The 19,586-nt window shown below is 43.3% G+C and overlaps 1 protein-coding gene across 13 annotated transcripts in view; it reads left to right on the top strand.

Annotated features, from left to right (window-relative positions):
* The window catches only part of EVL (Enah/Vasp-like), a 154,596-nt gene that overhangs the window by 74,487 nt on the left and 60,523 nt on the right, over positions 1-19,586 (top strand). For all 13 annotated transcript variants that reach the window (XM_081022524.1, XM_081022531.1, XM_081022530.1 and 10 more), the window contains exons 2-3: positions 12,389-12,557; positions 14,977-15,157. In XM_081022524.1, coding sequence (XP_080878650.1) covers positions 12,389-12,557; positions 14,977-15,157 — 350 coding nt within the window. The remainder of the gene's footprint in view (positions 1-12,388; positions 12,558-14,976; positions 15,158-19,586) is intronic.

The following is a 19,586-nucleotide window of genomic DNA, read 5'->3' as shown; positions in this document are numbered from 1 at the left end:
CAGCACTCTTCCACAGCTGCGACTCATTTATCACCAGATGTGCCAGCAGATGTATGGCCTCTGCTTAAACCAGCAGTGCTCCATCTCTTCCTCCTCAGTAATGCCAGGCACTATAAAAATGCATTGCATTGCATCATTGTGCTCCAAGAGTTTCCCTGCCTGCTCCTCAACTTCATTGGGGTTCAGGAAACCCATAACGTAATGATTTATAATGACACTGCAAAACAAAACCAGGCATCCCTGGGAGAAGGAGTCGGGCTGCTGTTTTGTTTTTTGCAGCAGTCCTATGTCTGTTGTAGCATCTTGTTCTGGCCTCTGGGTTGGAAGAGATTATTGTGCGCCAAGTGTTTCCATGTGTTCTTAGGGACTGCCTTCCCCGTTCATTCCATCCCTCTCCATTAATCACACAGCACACTACAGTATCCCTATTGTTAGGTTGCCGTGTTTGGGATTGTTCCAGTGGAAAACGTTACTGCAGCCATTGTTTTTGCCCATTTTGAAGCTTTGGGAGAGAAATGTGTTCTGAGTGACTATCCCATTTCTGTGAACCAAAGCCCTTGTCAGCATTTACTAAAGAGGCTGTAGGTTTTCCTAGTGCAATTGCCTAGATCCTCACCTTGCATGTAAAAGAAACAAAAGCTGAATATTATTTTGAACAAGTCAGATCAAGGGTCTATTTGGTCCAGAATCCTCTTTCCAACAGTGGTTATTTCAGTTTGGAGGGCCACCTGGACTAAGTTGGTGCAAGTGTTCGTTCAGTGCTCGTGACAACGCTGATGATGTCATGCGCTTTGGGGGCGCTATGCCACCCAATGGGAGTATAATTACACATGAACAGGAAGGTCTGTAGAGCATCTGCTTTGCCATCAAAAGGTCTTAGGTTCAGTCCCCAGCATCTCCAGGTTGGCTAGGAGAGATTCTGTCCGAACCCCTGGAGAGCCATTGCCAGTCAGTACAGAAAATATTAAGCTAATGATCTGACTATCACATTTCATGACAGGATGCTACTACTGCTGAGTCCTTAAAGGGAGGACTTGCATGGAACTCACTAGCATCAATGCGAGTATGAAGGAGACTTTGAAACTGGGTTGTGTGGCTTTGCATGGGACTTGACCAAGGCTTCCTGCAGAGCTGAAATAGGGGAAGAAGGCACATATTGCATTTTCAGAGTACTGATCCGATCTGAAACCATTCCTACCCTGATCAAACTAAATAGGCGTCTTCATCTCCTGGGCGGAAAGTACAGTTTTGCAAATTTGAACCCAGGAACCCAGCTGGCAGATCCTCCACACGTGATGTGACTAGTAAGCTTGCTCCTACCTTGAGAAATGAGTTGTCATTAACAAAAGAATTGATAAGGATAAACACATTGACATTCATATGTGGCACATTGAAGTTTATTTTTAAAAAGGAAGCTGGCCTACCTCGAAATATAGTTGGAAAGAGAATATTGATTGCTGAGTTTCAGTTCTACTAATATGCATGCCTGTCTTTTCAGCTGAAGGGCGCAGTGTCTTCTCTTATAGACATATATTAGTTTTCAGCCTGACAAGCGGATTGTCCAGACCTCACCTTGAAACTAGTCAGGTTCAGCAGTTGTGCAAGCTAAGTGCTTCTTATTTGGTACATGAGAATGCACACTTTGTTCTTCCTGGGTATATGTAATGAATGCTATTGCCTTTTTTCCCATCGAGTGTTGCAGGTCCAGCCTGCCAAAATTGAATGGCAGGGATAAGTTTTTGAATTACACGTTCTTGATTATAGCCTTAGCAGCATTTACCAGGACGATAGTCAATTGCTCAGAAATCTTACTAATTTTATTTTTTTTATCTTCCTGATATAACACTGCAGCAGTATGAGAATTCTTCCGCTGTTCTGAACCCATTCCAGAGGGAAGGGGATGATGGCTTCTGGTCTCAGCCTGTGGAAAATGCATGGCTGCGTGCGTATGGCTTGTGGAAGGGGTGTCTCCTGTGGGTTGCAGAGTAAATGCTGCTGATTTGCAGCAGCTGCGTTAGAAAGATAACGCTCCCCTGCCAAAAAGAGAAAAGGCACTTCTGTTGCAGTCGGGCTTTAGAAGCTCTCCCTGTGTAGCAATCCAGAGAACTCTTTTAACGTTATGCTTCCCCGATTGTGGAAGCAGCTCGGGTTATAAGCCCTTTAAAAGGAGTTAGGCGTTGTGCTGCTCCTGCTCCTGTCTTTAGTGAAAGTATGTAACGGCCTAAGCAGATCATGCCGGCACAACTTAAAAGGTTTGCTGTGCTTGAGCTGCTTCCAGTGGCTTGCACAGGCCCACCCAATCTTCTGCTCTGATTATTTACTACTGCTTCCTAGCACAAAGTGGCCTGATTGGTGTATCATCGCTTTGGTGGCATGGATAGCCAGTGAAAACCACATCTGCAGAGCCAGAATTCCACATTGCAGTGCGTCAGTTATATGGTTGGGTTGGTTCATTCCCATGCTGGCAGCCCTAATAAAGATACAAAAGGGAACCCTAAAGCCGAATTGTGGGTTCTTCCAGACAACCTGCTTGTTTAGCATTCGTCTTAGTTTGCTTGCAAAAGGTTACGCTAAGTTTGGTCTCTGTTGAGCATTTGTTCTGGTTTGCTTGCAGGGAGGTCATACGACAATTAGCATTCGTCCTGAATTCATCCTGAATTATACATCCTCCCATTAATCATTTCCCCACCCCATACTTTTCCATTCAATTCCCTGTCACTTCCTAACCTCAAAAAGTCTGGAGGTTTTTTGGGGATAGATCTATTGCCCCAGAAAGGGACGCGGGTGGCACTGTGGGTTAAACCACAGAGCCTAGGACTTGCCGATCAGAAGGTCGGCGGTTCGAATCCCTGCAACGGGGTGAGCTCCCGTTGCTCGGTCCCTGCTCCTGCCAACCTAGCAGTTCGAAAGCACGTCAAAGTGCAAGTAGATAAATAGGTACCGCTCCGGCGAGAAGGTAAACAGCATTTCTGTGTGCTGCTCTGGTTTTGCCAGAAGCGGCTTAGTCATGCTGGCCACATGACCCGGAAGCTGTACACCGGCTCCCTCGGCCAATAAAGCGAGATGAGCACCACAACCCCAGAGTCGGTCACGACTGGACCTAATGGTCAGGGGTCCCTTTACCTTTACCTATTGCTGATAAAGCAGGGTATAGCTATTATATAAAAAGGAAACAACAACAACAATTGTATTATTTATACCCCGCCCATCTGGCTGGGTTTTCCCAGCCACTCTGGGTGGCTTACAGCACATATAAAAACATAGTAAAATGTCAAACATTTAAAACTTCCCAATATGGGGCTGCCTTCAGATGTCTTCTGAAAGTTGTGTAGTTCTTTATCTCCTTGACATCTGATGGGAGGGCGTTCCACAGGGAGGGTGCCACTGCTGAGAAGGCCCTCTGTCTGGTTCCATGTAAGTTCAATTTTTGCAAATGAAAACACATGCATACTGTATATGCTTTTTTGTCACAACAATGAGGTTTCCTTCCAGTGACAATAATGTCAGCTCAGTACACACTTTCCACATTACAGGTTCAATCCTGGTGATCTATAGGTTGTGCTAGGAAAGAGCTCTATTTTGGGGTGGTTCCAGACTGTCACCATTTTCAGGTCGAATTCAGTCACGAGCCAGAAACCACTTACAGGTTGATTTGGTGCCCTTGCTCAACAAATCTGCTCTTCCACCCGGAAGCTGTACGCCAGCTCCCTCGGCCAATAAAGCAAGATGAGCGCCACAACCCCTGAGTCGGACACGACTGGACCTAATGGTCAGGGATCCCTTTACCTTTACTATTGCCCCAGAGTGCTATAATCCACTTTAATTTCACAAACCTACATCTCCTATATTCATTTTGGTCCCTCCCACAAAATACTGACAGTCTGGAAGCAACCAAAGTGTTATGGTTATAGGTACCTAGGTGCACTGGACATCCTGTACTTGAGTGGGGGCAGTTTTCAAGTGTGGAAATAGTAAACCTTAGCTTCTTGCATCAATTTTTTTAAAAAAAAAAAATCTCTCTGGGCTTCCCCCTAAAATTTTGGCCACATGGATGCCGTTGCTATTGAGTATAAGCAATGGAGCCCTCTGGGGATGCTCTACTCAACCACCAGAAATCTTCCTGGACTGACCTGTGCCCACAACTGGTTGGTTCTGTAGTCTGTGTAATATAAGGCGATTATGAGCATGAAGAAACTCTACTCCATACAATGTCTGTGTTGTTGTTGGTTATAGTTTGCCTAGTGGGAAATATTGTCATTTGTTACAAAAGTACCCCGTGTCTCAGAATGCAGGTTACACTATGGATTGTAAAGCAGTGGTGTTTCATTGGGTCAGCTGCAAGCTCTGAAATGCTAAACCAGTCCTCTGCCTATTGCTTCAACACCCTATTACTGAGACACTTCTCTCGGACTAGCTCAGCTAGGAGGAAGTGGCCTGGATTGTGGTGATGGTGGAAAACAGTGGGCTGATGAAAAGTCACACCTAGGGAAGCAGCAAAAACTTGCTTCAGTTCATATTCAAAGTCGAATCTGCTTAATTTGTAATGTGTGGATTGAATCTCTGAATTTTGCAATGCACTTCTCAAACCAAGTATAGTGTACAGAAATGCACCTGTTAGGGTAAAGTGTGCATAAAAAATGTATATATTAGTGAAAATAACATACAGAAATTTTTGCCTTGCAAAAATGTGTATGTTAGGCAAAACTGCGTACAAACACAGACACCCATACATGAAATCTGCCGTAAAATGCTCGTGAAGTTTCATGAGGACTTAAAAAAAAAAAAGCAGACTGCTGTGGAAATATGAAGAACTGAATTTAAGATTGGAAAAAGGAGAAACTACCAGGTTTGACAGATTAACTCACCCATATACACACAACCACTTGCTTACCATTTTGGAGTCATTCCCACCACACTTTTTAAATTTTATTAAAATGCAAAATCAAATACAACAAATACAAATACAACAGCAAAATCATAACCGAAAACAGGTATGACATATCAGAGCAGGCCACTTCTTTAAAAGTGTTGACTGCATCCACTTTCTAAATCAGGGGTCTGCATCCACAACATCTAGATTGGTCCTAAGTTAGGGAGTGATATGCCAACAGCATGGTTCTGGGAAGATTTTGCAAAATAAATGACTCCTCCTTCACATTGGAAGGCAGCAGAATTGAAATGCTCTTTACAAAAGCTTGTTTTAGTGTTTATGAAACTGGCAAAAACACACTCATCCTGTCTGCTTTTGATGTCCTGCCCACACACTAATTTGGGTTGTGAAATTATTATTTTTAATGAAACATTAGCTGGCTTAATGCGTGCAAATGGGTTCTTATTGTTCCTTTGCATTCTACATTTAAATGCTCTATAATGGAATACTTCAAAACATAAATTATAAAGTTTGTAAAATATCACCATATCTCATGTCTTTGCTGCTTTGAATTTGCCAAAGACAGCCAATATTAGAACATTACACAGGGCCTTCGTAGAACTAAGATTCCAACAGATTTCCCTCAGCATATTTAGAGGGGAGATATCAGGGAATTCCCCATATGGATCACAAATATATATATTTATATCTGAATGCAATAAGGGTAGAGGACATTACATACTATCTTCTGATTTGCCCCCTGTATACAACACCCAAAGGAAAATTTATACAGTGGTACCTCGGGTTAAGTACTTAATTTGTTCCGGAGGTCCATTCTTAACCTGAAACTGTTCTTAACCTGAAGCACAACTTTAGCTAATGGGGTCTCCTGCTGCTGCCGCGCAGCCGGAGCACGATTTCTGTTCTCATCCTGAAGCAGAGTTCTTAACCCGAGGTACTATTTCTGGGTTAGCGGAGTCTGTAACCTGAAGCATATGTAACCTGAAGCGTATGCAACCCGAGGTACCACTGTATTGCCTATTCTTAATTGCCATCCAGGTCAATCCTCACAGGAAGTGACAGTTGAACTTCTCGCGGATAAATATTTATACATTACACACCAGGTAGCCAAATTTGCAATGGCAGCCAAGAAGCTCCGTTCTAGCTATGTGAATGCACTGCAATGTTAAATTTTACTGTTGTAAATTTCTTTTATGCTGTAAACTGCTACAGGTTACGTTGTATGATTTTAGAAGTTTTCCTTTTATTCTCTGTCGTCCATTGTGTAAGCCTTTGGCTATCTACAATGAAATGGGCTGGTATTGATTTAGAACATTAGAACAAATAGCTATTATGGGACAAAATATACCGTTGTGCTAGGGTGTTACTTCTGTAGTTTACTTAGCAGCCGTAAAACTCTTCCCAGAATCTGTAAGAACCAGATTGGAGGCCCTTCTTGAAACTGGGGGATTTTCTCCAACCCAGTAGAGTGACCCAGTACCAAGGACTTGAGTTGGAGATGTGATAATGGCCAGCAATGCTTCTACATGGCAGTTCCTGCAGAGAAACTGCAAGCAGCACGGGCAAATACAGCAGGGCATTTTTTTAAAAAAAATAATTTTTATTAACCGGCCAATCAAATCAAATTAAATCACATCACATAAATTCCAAATTACAAAGCCGAATTTTAAATTTTGTTGTTGAGGGGACCCATATTTCAAGATCCGAAGGGGGTTCTGATCATCTTCTTGCTACTGCTTTAATGTCCAAATCAGTCCAAATCAGTCCAAACAGACTTCATAATTCTATCCAGTCTTATCTTGCTGTTTCCACATCACATCTTGTTCATATATTTTCTCTTTTTTCTTTATGATCTCTTCTGATAGTCTCCTTAAGCCGATAAACACCAATAATAATCCTGTGTGAATTTCTTCCGTTCTTCCAATCCTCAAATCGAGATGGTTTCCATATATCATCGCCTTCATAGATAACATCGCTCTTTCCATCATTAATTACAGAACTGTCGTTCTTAAGTCCCTCTGAGGAGTTTCACCCACAATATAAAAACAGCTCTATTTCTCTATTTCTCCTCCCAGACTTAAGTCCTCCGTCAGAACTTCCCAATATGGCGACAGCATTTTTAACTGCGTCATTCCATGCTCTTCTTAAAACATGCTTTGGTTCGAAAGTTTATCTCCACACAGCCTTAAATCCACAGCTTAAGTCCTTAAAACGACATTTCTGAATTGTGAGGGGAGGGGATTCTTGTTTAATCACATAAGGAAAGAAAGGAAAGGTTTTTTTTCCCCTCCCCCATCAGTCATCAGTCCCTTTACCATACCGAGTCTTGGCGTATCTTCTCATAATCAATACTTGTTCCTCCGACTCGTCTTGTTTTATCAGAGATCTCTTCTGTTAGCAGTCTTTACTCCCCCTCCTTCCTTGAAATATGTGCATTCGCTTCATCCAAATTGTTTCTTTTGAAGTTCTTGCAGCTAGTGGCGCGGATCAGAGACGGCATCCAGGAGCGCCGAAATCCCACAGGAGGGCTTTGTGCCTAGTGCCCCCATCCCCACAAATTCGGGGGTGGTATAGGGCACAGCAGGCAAGGGCAGTCCCCCCCACCATCCTGGGTGGGTAGGGAGGCTAATTACTCCCATCATAGCCTCCAAATTACCTCGTGTGGGTCGGAGAGATGTTATTGTCAGCCATCTTATGATGCGCCCCCTAGTGGCCCCCCCGGCCAGCAATGCTTCTACATGGCAGTTCCTGCAGAGAAACTGCAAGCAGCACGGGCAAATTGAATGCCATTAGCAGAAGCCAATACAGCAGGACATTTAAAAACACACACACATTTAAATGTACTAAGTTGGGAAGATGGGCCCATGTCCTAGTGGAAACACATGTTTCTGCATGCATATGACCACAGGTTCAATAACTACTGCCTCCAGTAAAATGATATTTGGTAGCATGCTGGACGCTGCATCTATCTGTCTGGGGTCTTAGAAAGTCTCTGCTGGTGAGACTTTCTCTGCTGGTGAAGTAATACTGGACAAACAGGATCAAGGGCCTGAACCTTTGTAAGGCAAATCCATATGTGCATGGATATAGAATCACAAAAATAACCAAGCTTATTTTCACTTGCTCAGCATCTTGTAATTGTGAGAGTGGGCAAATCCCATCTACACAAAGAGGTTTTCATCATGCAATGTAAGTCAGTGTTGTAGCAGAACTGTCCAAAGATAGCTGAGCAAGTACTGGAATGATCAACTACGAGCATAAAAAGCTTCTTTACATGAAGTTGGACAATTGGTCCAACTTGTTGTTGTTTAGTCGTTTAGTCGTATCCAACTCTTCGTGACCCCATGGACCAGAGCACGCCAGGCACTTCTGTCCTCCACTGCCTCCCGCAGTTTGATCAAACTCATGCTGGTAGCTTCAAGAACACCATCCAACCATCTCATCCTCTGTCGTCCCCTTCTCCTTGTGCCCTCCATCTTTCCCAACATCAGGGTCTTTTCCAGGGAGTCTTCTCTTCTCATGAGGTGGCCAAAGTATTGGAGCCTCAGCTTCACGATCTGTCCTTCCAGTGAGCACTCAGGGCTGATTTCCTTAAGAATGGATACGTTTGATCTTCTTGCAGTCCATGGGACTCTCAAGAGTCTCCTCCAGCACCATAATTCAAAAGCATCAATTCTTTGGCGATCAGCCTTCTTTATGGTCCGGCTCTCACTTCCATACATCACTACTGGGAAAACCATAGCTTTTACTATACGGACCTTTGTTGGCAAGGTGATGTCTCTGCTTTTTAAGATGCTGTCTAGGTTTGTCATTGCTTTTCTCCCAAGAAGCAGGCGTCTTTTAATTTCGTGACTGCTGTCACCATCTGCAGTGATCATGGAGCCCAAGAAAGTAAAATCTCTTACTGCCTTCATTTCTTCCCCTTCTATTTGCTAGGAGGTGATGGGACCAGTGGCCATGATCTTCGATTTTTTGATGTTGAGCTTCAGACCATATTTTGCACTCTCCTCTTTCACCCTCAATAAAAGATTCTTTAATTCCTCCTCACTTTCTGCCATCAATGTTGTGTCATCTGCATATCTGAGGTTGTTGATATTTCTTCCGGCAATCTTAATTCCGGCTTCAGATTCATCCAGCCCAGCCTTTCGCATGATGAATTCTGCATATAAGTTAAATAAGCAGGGAGACAATATACAGCCTTGTCGTACTCCTTTCCCAATTTTGAACCAATCAGTTGTTCCATATCCAATTCTAACTGTAGCTTCTTGTCCCACATAGAGATTTCTCAGGAGACGGATGAGGTGATCAGGCACTCCCATTTCTTTAAGAACTTGCCATAGTTTGCTGTGGTCGACACAGTCAAAGGCTTTTGCATAGTCAATGAAGCAGAAGTAGATGTCTTTCTGGAACTCTCTAGCTTTCTCCATAATCCAGCGCATGTTTGCAATTTGGTCTCTGGTTCCTCTGCCTCTTCTAAATCCAGCTTGCACTTCTGGGAGTTCTCGGTCCACATATTGCTTGAGCCTTCCTTGTAGAATTTTAAGCATAACCTTGCTAGCGTGTGAAATGAGTGCAATTGTGCGGTAGTTGAAGCATTCTTTGGCACTGCCCTTCTTTGGGATTGGGATGTAGACTGATCTTCTCCAATCCTCTGGCCACTGCTGAGTTTTCCAAACTTGCTGGCATATTGAGTGTAGCACCTTAACAGCATCATCTTTTAAAATTTTAAATAGTTCAGCTGGAATACCATCACTTCCACTGGCCTTGTTATTTGCAGTGCTTTCTAAGGCCAGTGGAATTTGACTTCACTCTCCAGGATGTCTGACTCAAGGTCAGCAACCACACTACCTGGGGTGTACGAGACAGCCATATCTTTCTGGTATAATTCCTCTGTGTATTCTTGCCACCTCTTCTTGATGTCTTCTGCTTCTGTTAGGTCCTTACCACTTTTGTCCTTTATTATGGTAATCTTTGTAAGAAATGTTCCTTTCATATTTCCGATTTTCTTGAACAGATCTCTGGTTCTTCCCATTCTGTTGTTTTCCTCTATTTCTTTGCATTGCTTGTTTAAGAAGGCCTTATTGTCTCTCCTTGCTATTCTTTGGAAATCTGCATTCAATTTCCTGTATCTTTCACTATCTCCCTCGCATTTTGCTTGCGTTCTCACCCCCGCTATTTGTAAGGCCTCGTTGGACAGCCACTTTGCTTTCTTGCATTTCTTTTTCATTGGGATGGTTTTAGTTGCTGCCTCCTGTATAATGTTGCGAGCCTCCACCCATAGTTCTTCAGGCACTCTGTCCAGCAAATCTAAATCCTTAAACCTGTTCCTCACTTCCACTGTGTATTCATAGGGGATTTGGTTTAGATTGTATCTTACCGGCCCGGTGGTTTTTCCTACTTTCTTCAGTTTAAGCTTGGATTTTGCTATAAGAAGCTGATGATCTGAGCCACAGTCAGCTCCAGGTCTTGTTTTTGCTGACTGTATAGAGCTTCTCCATCTTTGGCTGCAGAGAATATAATCAATCTGATTTCGATGTTGCCCACCTGGTGATGTCCATGTGTAGAGTCGTCTCTTGTGTTGTTGGAAAAGCGTGTTTGTGATGACCAGCTTGTTCTCTTGACAGAACTCTATTAGCCTTTGCCCTGCTTCGTTTTGATCTCCAAGGCCAAACTTGCCAGTTGTTCCTTTTATCTCTTGATTTAGCATTCCAATCCCTTATAATGAGAAGAACATCCTTCTTTGGTGTCACTTCTATAAGGTCTTGTAAGTCTTCATAGAATTGGTCAATTTCAGTTTCTTCAGCACCAGTAGTTGGTGCATAAACTTGGATTACTGTGATGTTAAAAGGTCTGCCTTGGATTCGTATCGAGATCATTCTATCATTTTTGAGATTGCATCCCAGTACAGCTTTCGCCACTCTTTTGTTGACTATGAGGGCCACTCCATTTCTTTTACGGGTTTCTTGCCCACAGTAGTAGATATGATAGTCATCCGAACTGAATTCGCCCATTCCCGTCCATTTTAGTTCACTGATCCCCAGGATGTCAATATTTATTCTTGCCATCTCATTTTTGACCACATCCAACTTACCCAGGTTCATGGTTCTTACATTCCAGGTTCCTATGCAATATTTTTCTTTACAGCATTGGACTTTCCTTTCGCTTCCATGCATATCCGCAACTGAGCGTCCTTTCTGCTTTGGCCCAGCCGCTTCATCAGCTCTGGATCTACTTGTACTTGTCCTCCGCTCTTCCCCAGTAGCATGTTGGACACCTTCCGACCTGAGGGGCTCATCTTCCAGCGTCATAACTTTTATATGCCTGTTGTCTTTGTCCATGGAGTTTTCTTGGCAGGGATACTGGAGTGGCTTGCCGGTTCCTCCTCCAGGTGGATCACGTTTGGTCAAAACTCTCCACTATGACCTGTTCATCTTGGGTGCCCTGCTCGGCATAGTTCATAGCTTCTCTGAGTTATTCAAGCGCCTTCGCCACGGCAAGGCAGTGAGCCATGAAGGGGATTGGTCCAACTAGTCTAGTATTATCTGCATCAAGAGACAATGGAATGGACTCCCTTGGGAGTTTGTGAACTCTACGTACTTCATTGGAGGTTTTAAGCAGATCTTGGATGGCCATCTGTCTTGGATGCTTTAGTTGAGATTCTTGCATTGCTGGGGGTATGCTGAGATGGCTCTTGGGGTCCCTTCCAGCTCTACAATTCTATGTTTCTATGATTCTTATAAGGAAGGAGATCCTATCCTTTCAACTGTTGTTAGACTCCAGCTCCCATCTGCTCAAGCCAATGTACCCAAGGGTCAGGCGTGATCAGAGTTGGAATCCAATGACATCCATAAGGCCATAGGTTCCCCATCCCTGATTTACATCAACTAGTTTCATACAAGGGGATGCGGGTGGCGCTGTGGTCTAAACCACTGAGCCTAGGGCTTGCTGATCAGAAGGTCGGCGGTTAGCATCCCCGCGACAGAGTGAGCTCCTGTTGTTCGGTCCCAGCTCCTGCCCACCTAGCTGTTCAAAAGCACATCAAAGTGCAAGTAGATAAATAGGTACCGCTCCAGCGGGAAGGTAAACAGCGTTTCCGTGCGCTGCTCTGGTTTGCCAGAAGCGGCTTAGTCATGTTGGCCACATGACCTGGAAGCTGACTGCGGACAAATGCCAGCTCCCTTGGGCTATAGAGCGAGATGAGCGCTGCAACCCCAGAGTCGTCCGGGACTGGACTTAACTTTCAGGGGTACCTTTGACTTTACTTTCATACAAAGATTCAGACAGAAGCTTTTCCCAGCTGTACCTGCATGTGGTCTGTCACTGAACAGCAGCCCCTGTCCCCATAGCAAACAGCTGTAGCACTCTGGAATATAAAATGTTTTAATAAAATGTCAAAGTAGTATTGTTATTTCTCTATCTCTCGGACTATAAGATGTGTCATGGATCCTATGCCTTCCATTTCCTTTTGTTAATGCTTTTCATTTGCTTCCTTTGCAGTGAACAGAGTATTTGCCAAGCCCGGGCGTCAGTTATGGTCTACGACGATACCAGTAAGAAATGGGTGCCAATAAAGCCCGGCCAACAAGGCTTCAGCCGAATCAACATCTACCACAACACTGCCAGTAACACATTTAGAGTAGTCGGAGTTAAACTACAAGATCAGCAAGTGAGTAACTGTGGCTTCTTGCAATTTCCTGTCTGTATGTTTTAAAATAAAAACCAATAAGCAGGGCCTGTGGTTTTGTGCTTTAAAAAAACAACCCCCAAACCGATAGGTGATGATAGATATAGATAGATAGATAGATGATAGATAGATAGATAGATGATAGATAAATAGTCCCGCCTTGAAGCCTGTAGCCAGAATACATTATGTACGCTGAGCATAGATTTACAGAAGTCTGCAAAAATCCAAATTATCTTTCCAAAGGCTGAAAAAACCTATGAAAACAAAAAGGAAACTATTTTTTCTGAAGGAGGAAAGGATGATGCGTATTAGCACAGAATACCTACTCATTGGCTAACACTGGGGTGGCGGACACATGATACATTTATAGCACATTCCTCCTACCTCCAAATCCTGGAATACCCCTCCCAGAGCTACAATTCTCAGCACCTTTAAACTCTAGTTTCCATGATAATTGGGGGTCCGGAATGCGCTGTATAGTATGTATGCAGGCTGAAACAGCATTGGATTTTTTATTTAAAAAAAATGCCCAGATGGCTACACCGTGCGCTTTCCACTTATCTCTCATCAGCTTGTGGTAAATAACACAGAATGTGTAACATTCCACTTCTCTGTCCCCTCTGAGGGTTTGGTGAGTGGCTGGAAAGAGCCTCCACCCCAAATCTTTCTATTTGTATAAGAGAGACGAAATCAGTATTTTAAAAGCCAGAGAAGTGTCTTCATCTGATTACAGTAGAATGAAGGGAGAGCTTTGGGGCTTTAAATTGAAACCGCTGAGTGTGTATTTTTAAATCTGCCGTTTCATTGGCTCCGACTACTTAAGCCCCCCGGTTCTGATAATCTTACATGTGTGACCTCATCGTAGTTCACGAGCTTTGTATATTTGCGGTGGCTCCCAATTTTTATTGTAGACTATATGACTTGAATGGGTGGATGCAATTTGCCACGGTCAACGTTGTAATTACGGGCGAAGCGGAATAGGCGCCATTTTAATGAGGTTCTACTCAGTACATCCTGGTATTTGGAAATGAGGTTCACAACTACTACAAAGAGTGTGCCCCCCCCCCCCCGATGCAGGGAGCCTGTTCTGCATATTTATTTGTTTGTTTCATAAAATTTATACACCGCTTGATTGTAGAAAAAAACTCAAAAGTAGTTTGCGGGCTCTCTGTACATTAGGTTCCTGAGCAATACGGAACCTAAAGCATAGAACAGACTCCTCACTTCAGGCCTTCTGGAACCAATACATGGCGTGTAGCTCAGGCCCAGAATAAGCAAGGAATGGTTAAGCAAAATCTGGGGTGCTTCACAAATGATTAAACTGACAAATAATTTTAGGGAGAGTTTTCTTTGTATTTATAATGCTTATCCTGTTAAATGTGTCTACTTATGACATTTTTAACATGTGTGTGTATCGCTTAAATATGAGTAAAACGCAGTTTTTTATTCATGTTTAACTTTTATTTATTTATTAGATTTATATACCGCCCTTCATCAAAAGATCTCAGGGCGGTTCACGAGATAAAAACACAAGATTAAAAACGCAAATAAATAGTTAAAACAAAAACCAGATAAGAGTAGCCCCCTCCCTCTCAGAAACACATTTAAAAGGCTGAAGGATGTTAATCAGCCAGAGGCCCTGTTGAAGAGGAATATTTTCTCCTGGTGCCTTAAAATGTATAATGAAGGCGGCAGCCGAACCTTCCTGGGGAGTGCATTCCCCAAATGGGGAGCCACTTCAGAAAGGGCCTCAGAAGATAGTCTGGGTCAGTTTATATGGGGAGAGGTGGTCCTCAAGGCCCCTTTAAGCAATAACAAAAAAACCATTTACATGGGCAATAGCGTGGAGAGAGAAAACAGGCTCCCCACTTCATGGAGGGTGGCTAGGCCGGGGCAACAGGGGTGTGATGAAGGAAATGGCAGCCCCACACATCACCCCCTCCCAATTAGAATTGGATGAGGGCCTTAATGTGCGATTAGAGTGAGGGATAAAACTAACTTTCTTGATGTCGTCTGTTGTTGTTGTTGTTGCTCTCTGATATAAAAGCATGTGAGGTATTAATACGAGGAAGGGAGTGAGGAGACAGGCCCCTCCCCTGCAACTTCTTTTACGTAACACCGATGGAGGACCCCTGACCGTTAGGTCCAGTTGTGACCGACTCTGGGGTTGCGGCGCTCATCTCGCTTTATTGGCCGAGGGAGCCAGCGTACAGCTTCCAGGTCATGTGGACAGGATGACTAAGCCGCTTCTGGCAAACCAGAGGAGCGCACAAGTTTCTGGGGGGAAAAAAGCAGAAAGACACCGTTGTCCTTCCCCCTCCTGCAGCAGTCACTGATTTTCTCCCTTCCTTCCATTCTTTCTCGTTCCTTTAGTATTCATCTTCCCCACTTTATATTTCAGGTAGTGATCAATTATTCAATTGTGAAAGGACTAAAGTACAACCAGGCGACGCCAACATTCCATCAGTGGCGCGATGCGCGGCAGGTCTATGGGCTGAACTTTGCCAGCAAGGAGGAGGCGACCACGTTCTCAAACGCCATGCTGTTTGCCCTGAATATCATGAACTCTCTGCAAGATGGAGGTAAGGAAGGCTGGCAGTCATCTGCCTCCCTTTTCCTCTTCTTTCTTACCTGTTTGCCTTCTTGCCGTGACAGTGCTTTGCTGGACATCTTTTTGGTTTTTTTGCTGCGTTCTTAGCGCAGGATCTATTTTCCGCTCCAAAGCAAGTAAGGGTGGAGAAGATGGGTGCCTTGGTTTTTAGAGTACATTTTAAAATGTGCGTTCCGCCCCTTTCTGGGGCATGCTCTTGTAAGATTCTGGAAGTTTTCAGGGTAGCACAGCTCAAGTGGCTTAAAACCAGCTGTGGAAGGTGAGCACACCTCCGTTATGCAATTGTGGTGCAGTTTGCAGTGCTGGGAGTAAAGTCAGTCTCGCCATGTTGAATGGCAAAGCCAAGTGGCTGCTCTTTGCCCAAACATAAAGGGGAAACTACCATTGAAACAATAATCAATGAATTTACTCCTTTCACGGACAAAAGCAGGGCTGTGGGACAGTTATGGCAGCCTGCCAACCTCTTTCATGTTATATTTCTCTTCGGGGTTCGTATGAAATGACTTGGTTATTGCCTTTGACATGTGTGCTCCAGAGCTGTAAATCCATTGCACAAACTTTTATTACAATGTCTGACCACCCGAGATGGAGGTCCGTTTGTGCGGCAAAAAAGAAAAACACTTCTGGGCAATAGAATTCTGCTGTCCCCAGTATAAGAGGCTATAAGATGACACACACACCCAGTTTTGCAGGGCTGATGTGCAGTTATATATGAACAGCACGGAAGGCTTCACATCTTGGCTAACCACTTCAGCTGCAGCCAAAAACAGCATCTTTGGACACTTGGAGTCGAAGAGATACTTGCTGTGAACATGATCTTTAAGCTGTTCCATTTTTCCAATAAAAACTGCACATACCTCTGGCAGCTGTTTCATCCACAGGGGGGAAATACCTCCTGTGTGGAAAACTGCAACCTGGGCTGGCAGTTTTAGTTAGTAAAACAGTACAGAGGGAAAGTATAAAATGCGCTGTCCTTCATTGCTGCAAGGATATTTGCTGCAATTCATTTTTTTTAAAATGCACACAGCACTGGGAGATGCAGTAATGGTCCTTGTTACCTGAAAAGCTGAATGCAAGATTTGGGGGACTCAAGTACTGCTGTGTGACTTCAGGTGCTGATTGTAGGGTGATTTATTTACAAAGGAGCAGTCTGGTCATAATTAGTGTTGGGGAGAAATGTGGTTAAGTTCATACCTTATTTAAGTAATGATTCCTAAAGCAATAGATAAATGAGTAGGCTGCCATCCTTTGAAACTTGCATTTCTCTGAATTTTGCAGTGCAGTTCTCTAGCCAAGAATGCACATTTGTATATATGTAAATGTATATATTGGTGAAAGTAGCATACAGAAGTGCATGATATTAAGGAAAAAGGATTGCAAAAAATATGGATATTGGGCAAAATAACATACATAAAATTGTATATTAGGAAAAATTCACATTAGGAGAATTTTAATAAGGACTTTGAAAAAATGCAAAGGTGTGGAGAAATATGGAGAACTGAAATTCAGACTGGAAAAATGAGGAGCAGTGAGCAACTGGAATTGACATCTCTAATCATAGTATTTATTGCTTAATTTATTTTGAGTTGCTTTCCAGGGTGCCTTGTTTGTCTTCTTTCTCATGACATTTCAGTAGTTAATTCTGAAAACTAAAATTGAGCTTGCTTGCTCTCTCTCTCTTTAGATACGTATCTTTGCTGGTATTCTGTTACTGTTTAACAGCATGAAAAATGCAAAGCTTAGATAGATATTTAGCCTAAAAATTTTAAGCATACTAATTTGGAAGCCAAGCCCCAATTAAATCAGTAGGACCCAGGTTGAAGTAAACTTGTTTAGGTCTGTAGCTTTATGAACCTCATGAAAGTTTATATGTTAAAGCCAAGGCTCAGGTTTCCCCAAGTCTATTTACACTTGGCTGCAAACATTGAGCCGGCTGCCTCCCACAGTGGAAGAGCCTATGTACACTATGTGGCTTCTAGTAACATAACCCTGTAAGCCCCAAAGTCTTACATTCTGGACATCGGCATACGCTCTAAAATGCTATGTAGACTGTATTAAAAGTTCTGCATCATGTGTTCAGGTGATTGGCTGCGGGAGGTTTGTGCCACAGGCATAAGAAGACTGGTTTCCAGTTGAATGGCAGAAGGTTAACTCAGGTAGCTGCAGTTAAGTTCCCACGTCTCCTCCATAGGCTTCGGAGAGGATCCCATATCATATGTGCCAGCCACTTACAGTGCAATGCTGGCACACTGCCCATTCTGTCCTTGCAAGAACCCTGCAAGATAGTAGATTTGAGAGGGATCGGCTGGTCCAAGCAGTGCCATAACTAACCATAGCTGTTCTTGGTGCACATCATAGATATTGTGTGCCTCCTATTGCCGTTGGTGTATAAACTATGAGCAGTCAAACTAAAAATGAGGTTTGAAGGACAGTCTCGTTTTTTTAATGGGTAATCACAATATGCATAAACTCTTTAAATGTTCCACTTCAAGCAGGCCTTTGCCTGATTGACATCCCATGCCCTTTTAAATGTGTTTTGGGAAGGGGAATTATTGGTTTGTTGTTCTTTGTTATTCATTTTGTGGTTTTTATATTGTAATTTTGTGTTGTGAACCATCCTGAGATCTACAGATGAAGGGTGGTATACAAATTTAATCAATCAATCAAAATACCAATGTTATAGAAATAGGGAGGGGTCCCCCTAAACACTAGGAACGAATAAATACTAGGATTTTGATTGGGATATGGATTAAAAAAACTGACTGCAGAGCTGTGCCGGACAGGGAATTCCTGGGCCGCCTTATGCAAACCAGCCTGTCTGGCTGAGGGAAGAGCAGACCATTGGCATTACAATAGAGAGCCATTGAGGGTTGTCAACAAGGCAACAAGGAACTTCTTGTCTCAGGTGTGACCAGAGACTGGAGATTTGTAAGGCTGCCAGGGTCACTGCTCTGACGGAGAGCAAGGTGCTTCTGGGAAGAAGGAGGAGGAAGTTGGGGGGAGATCCATCCTGGAGAGGGAGACAAAAGGGTCTCCTGCGCTGCTATGGACCATGCAGTAAGATCTGGACTTCCTCCATGCAAACTGAAGGTGTAAATAGGCGAATAAGCCCTGTTTCTTAAAACAAGACAGTTTCAGCTGTGTCTTCTATTCTCCAAAGGGAGACAGACCCTGTGTGTGAGCCTGTGGCCCCATGCGCTGTGGCCACTGCTTGGCAGAGAGAGGGATCAGGTGCCGGGCTTTTGTGATGATGATGATGATGATGATGATGATATATACGGTACGATAATCTTTATTATCATTGTCCCATACAGAACAACGAAATAGAAAAAATCTACATCAGACATTCAAAAACCAACAAGCCTGCTATCCCAGCTATCCCAGCCTGGTTAACCCCCTAAAAACTCTGATACCCCATATTTAAATACAATATACTCCCATAGAGACTACCTTACACTGCGTTTAAAACCAAAATCGCATTTGGATAGAAACTGTTTCTCAGGCGGCTAGTCCTAGTCTTTATAACCCTGTATTGTACCTTCTTCCAGAAGGCAAAAGCTGAAAGAGATCATTTCCAGGGTGCGCACTATCCTGCGCTATCTCTGCAGCTTTCTTATGACCTGGAAGCATAGATTTGATCCAGGGTGGGAAGAGTGCACCCAGTTATTCTCTCTGCAGTCTTTACAACCCTGGACAGCATTGCTTTTTCCCTGGCCGTGCAGCTCCCATACCACACACACAGACCATAAGCTAATGCACTCTCAACAGTACAATGGTAAATTGCCATCCACAGGTCCTTTGAGAGATCATTTTTCTGGAGGATTCTCAGAAAATATAACCTCTGCTGTGCTCTGTTCATCAGGTCTTTGCCTGTTTTCTCCCCAGGTTAGGTCATCTCTCAACTCCATTCCCAGAAATTGAAACACTGAGATATGTTGCACAATGAAAACCATAATGTTTGTTTAACATCAATGATAGCAGCTAGTTAGACACAACAGAGAGAGATTTGGTGCCTTACCCCTGGGTCCAGGGTCACCAGCTATGATAGAGAAGGGATTTGAATTTTGGCTTCCAAGTCTGATACACCACATTGGACTCTTCATGATCTCCCCCAAACATGGAAGTTTATATAGTTAGGACTGTGAGCTTGGAAGTACCCAATTTAAATATCATCCCAGTTATGAACTCACCACCGCTGTCTGAATTAGTTCCCACCATCTATATTGGGGCGGGGGGAGATATTCATGGTCTGACATACATTGTCATCATCACTGTTTCTATTTATTAGTCTCTTGCTACGTAAGGAGTCTCTAAGTGACGTGATTTTTACAAGATAGAGATAGATAATTTCACTTATAAAAAAGAAACTCTACCATGGCTATTGCTTTCAAAATAATTAT

Source organism: Podarcis pityusensis (genome assembly GCF_964106645.2).
Source record: "Podarcis pityusensis genome assembly, chromosome: 1".
NCBI lineage: Eukaryota > Metazoa > Chordata > Lepidosauria > Squamata > Lacertidae > Podarcis > Podarcis pityusensis.
The sequence above is the reverse complement of the archived record's forward strand: the minus strand, read 5'-3'. Positions and strand labels throughout refer to the sequence as shown.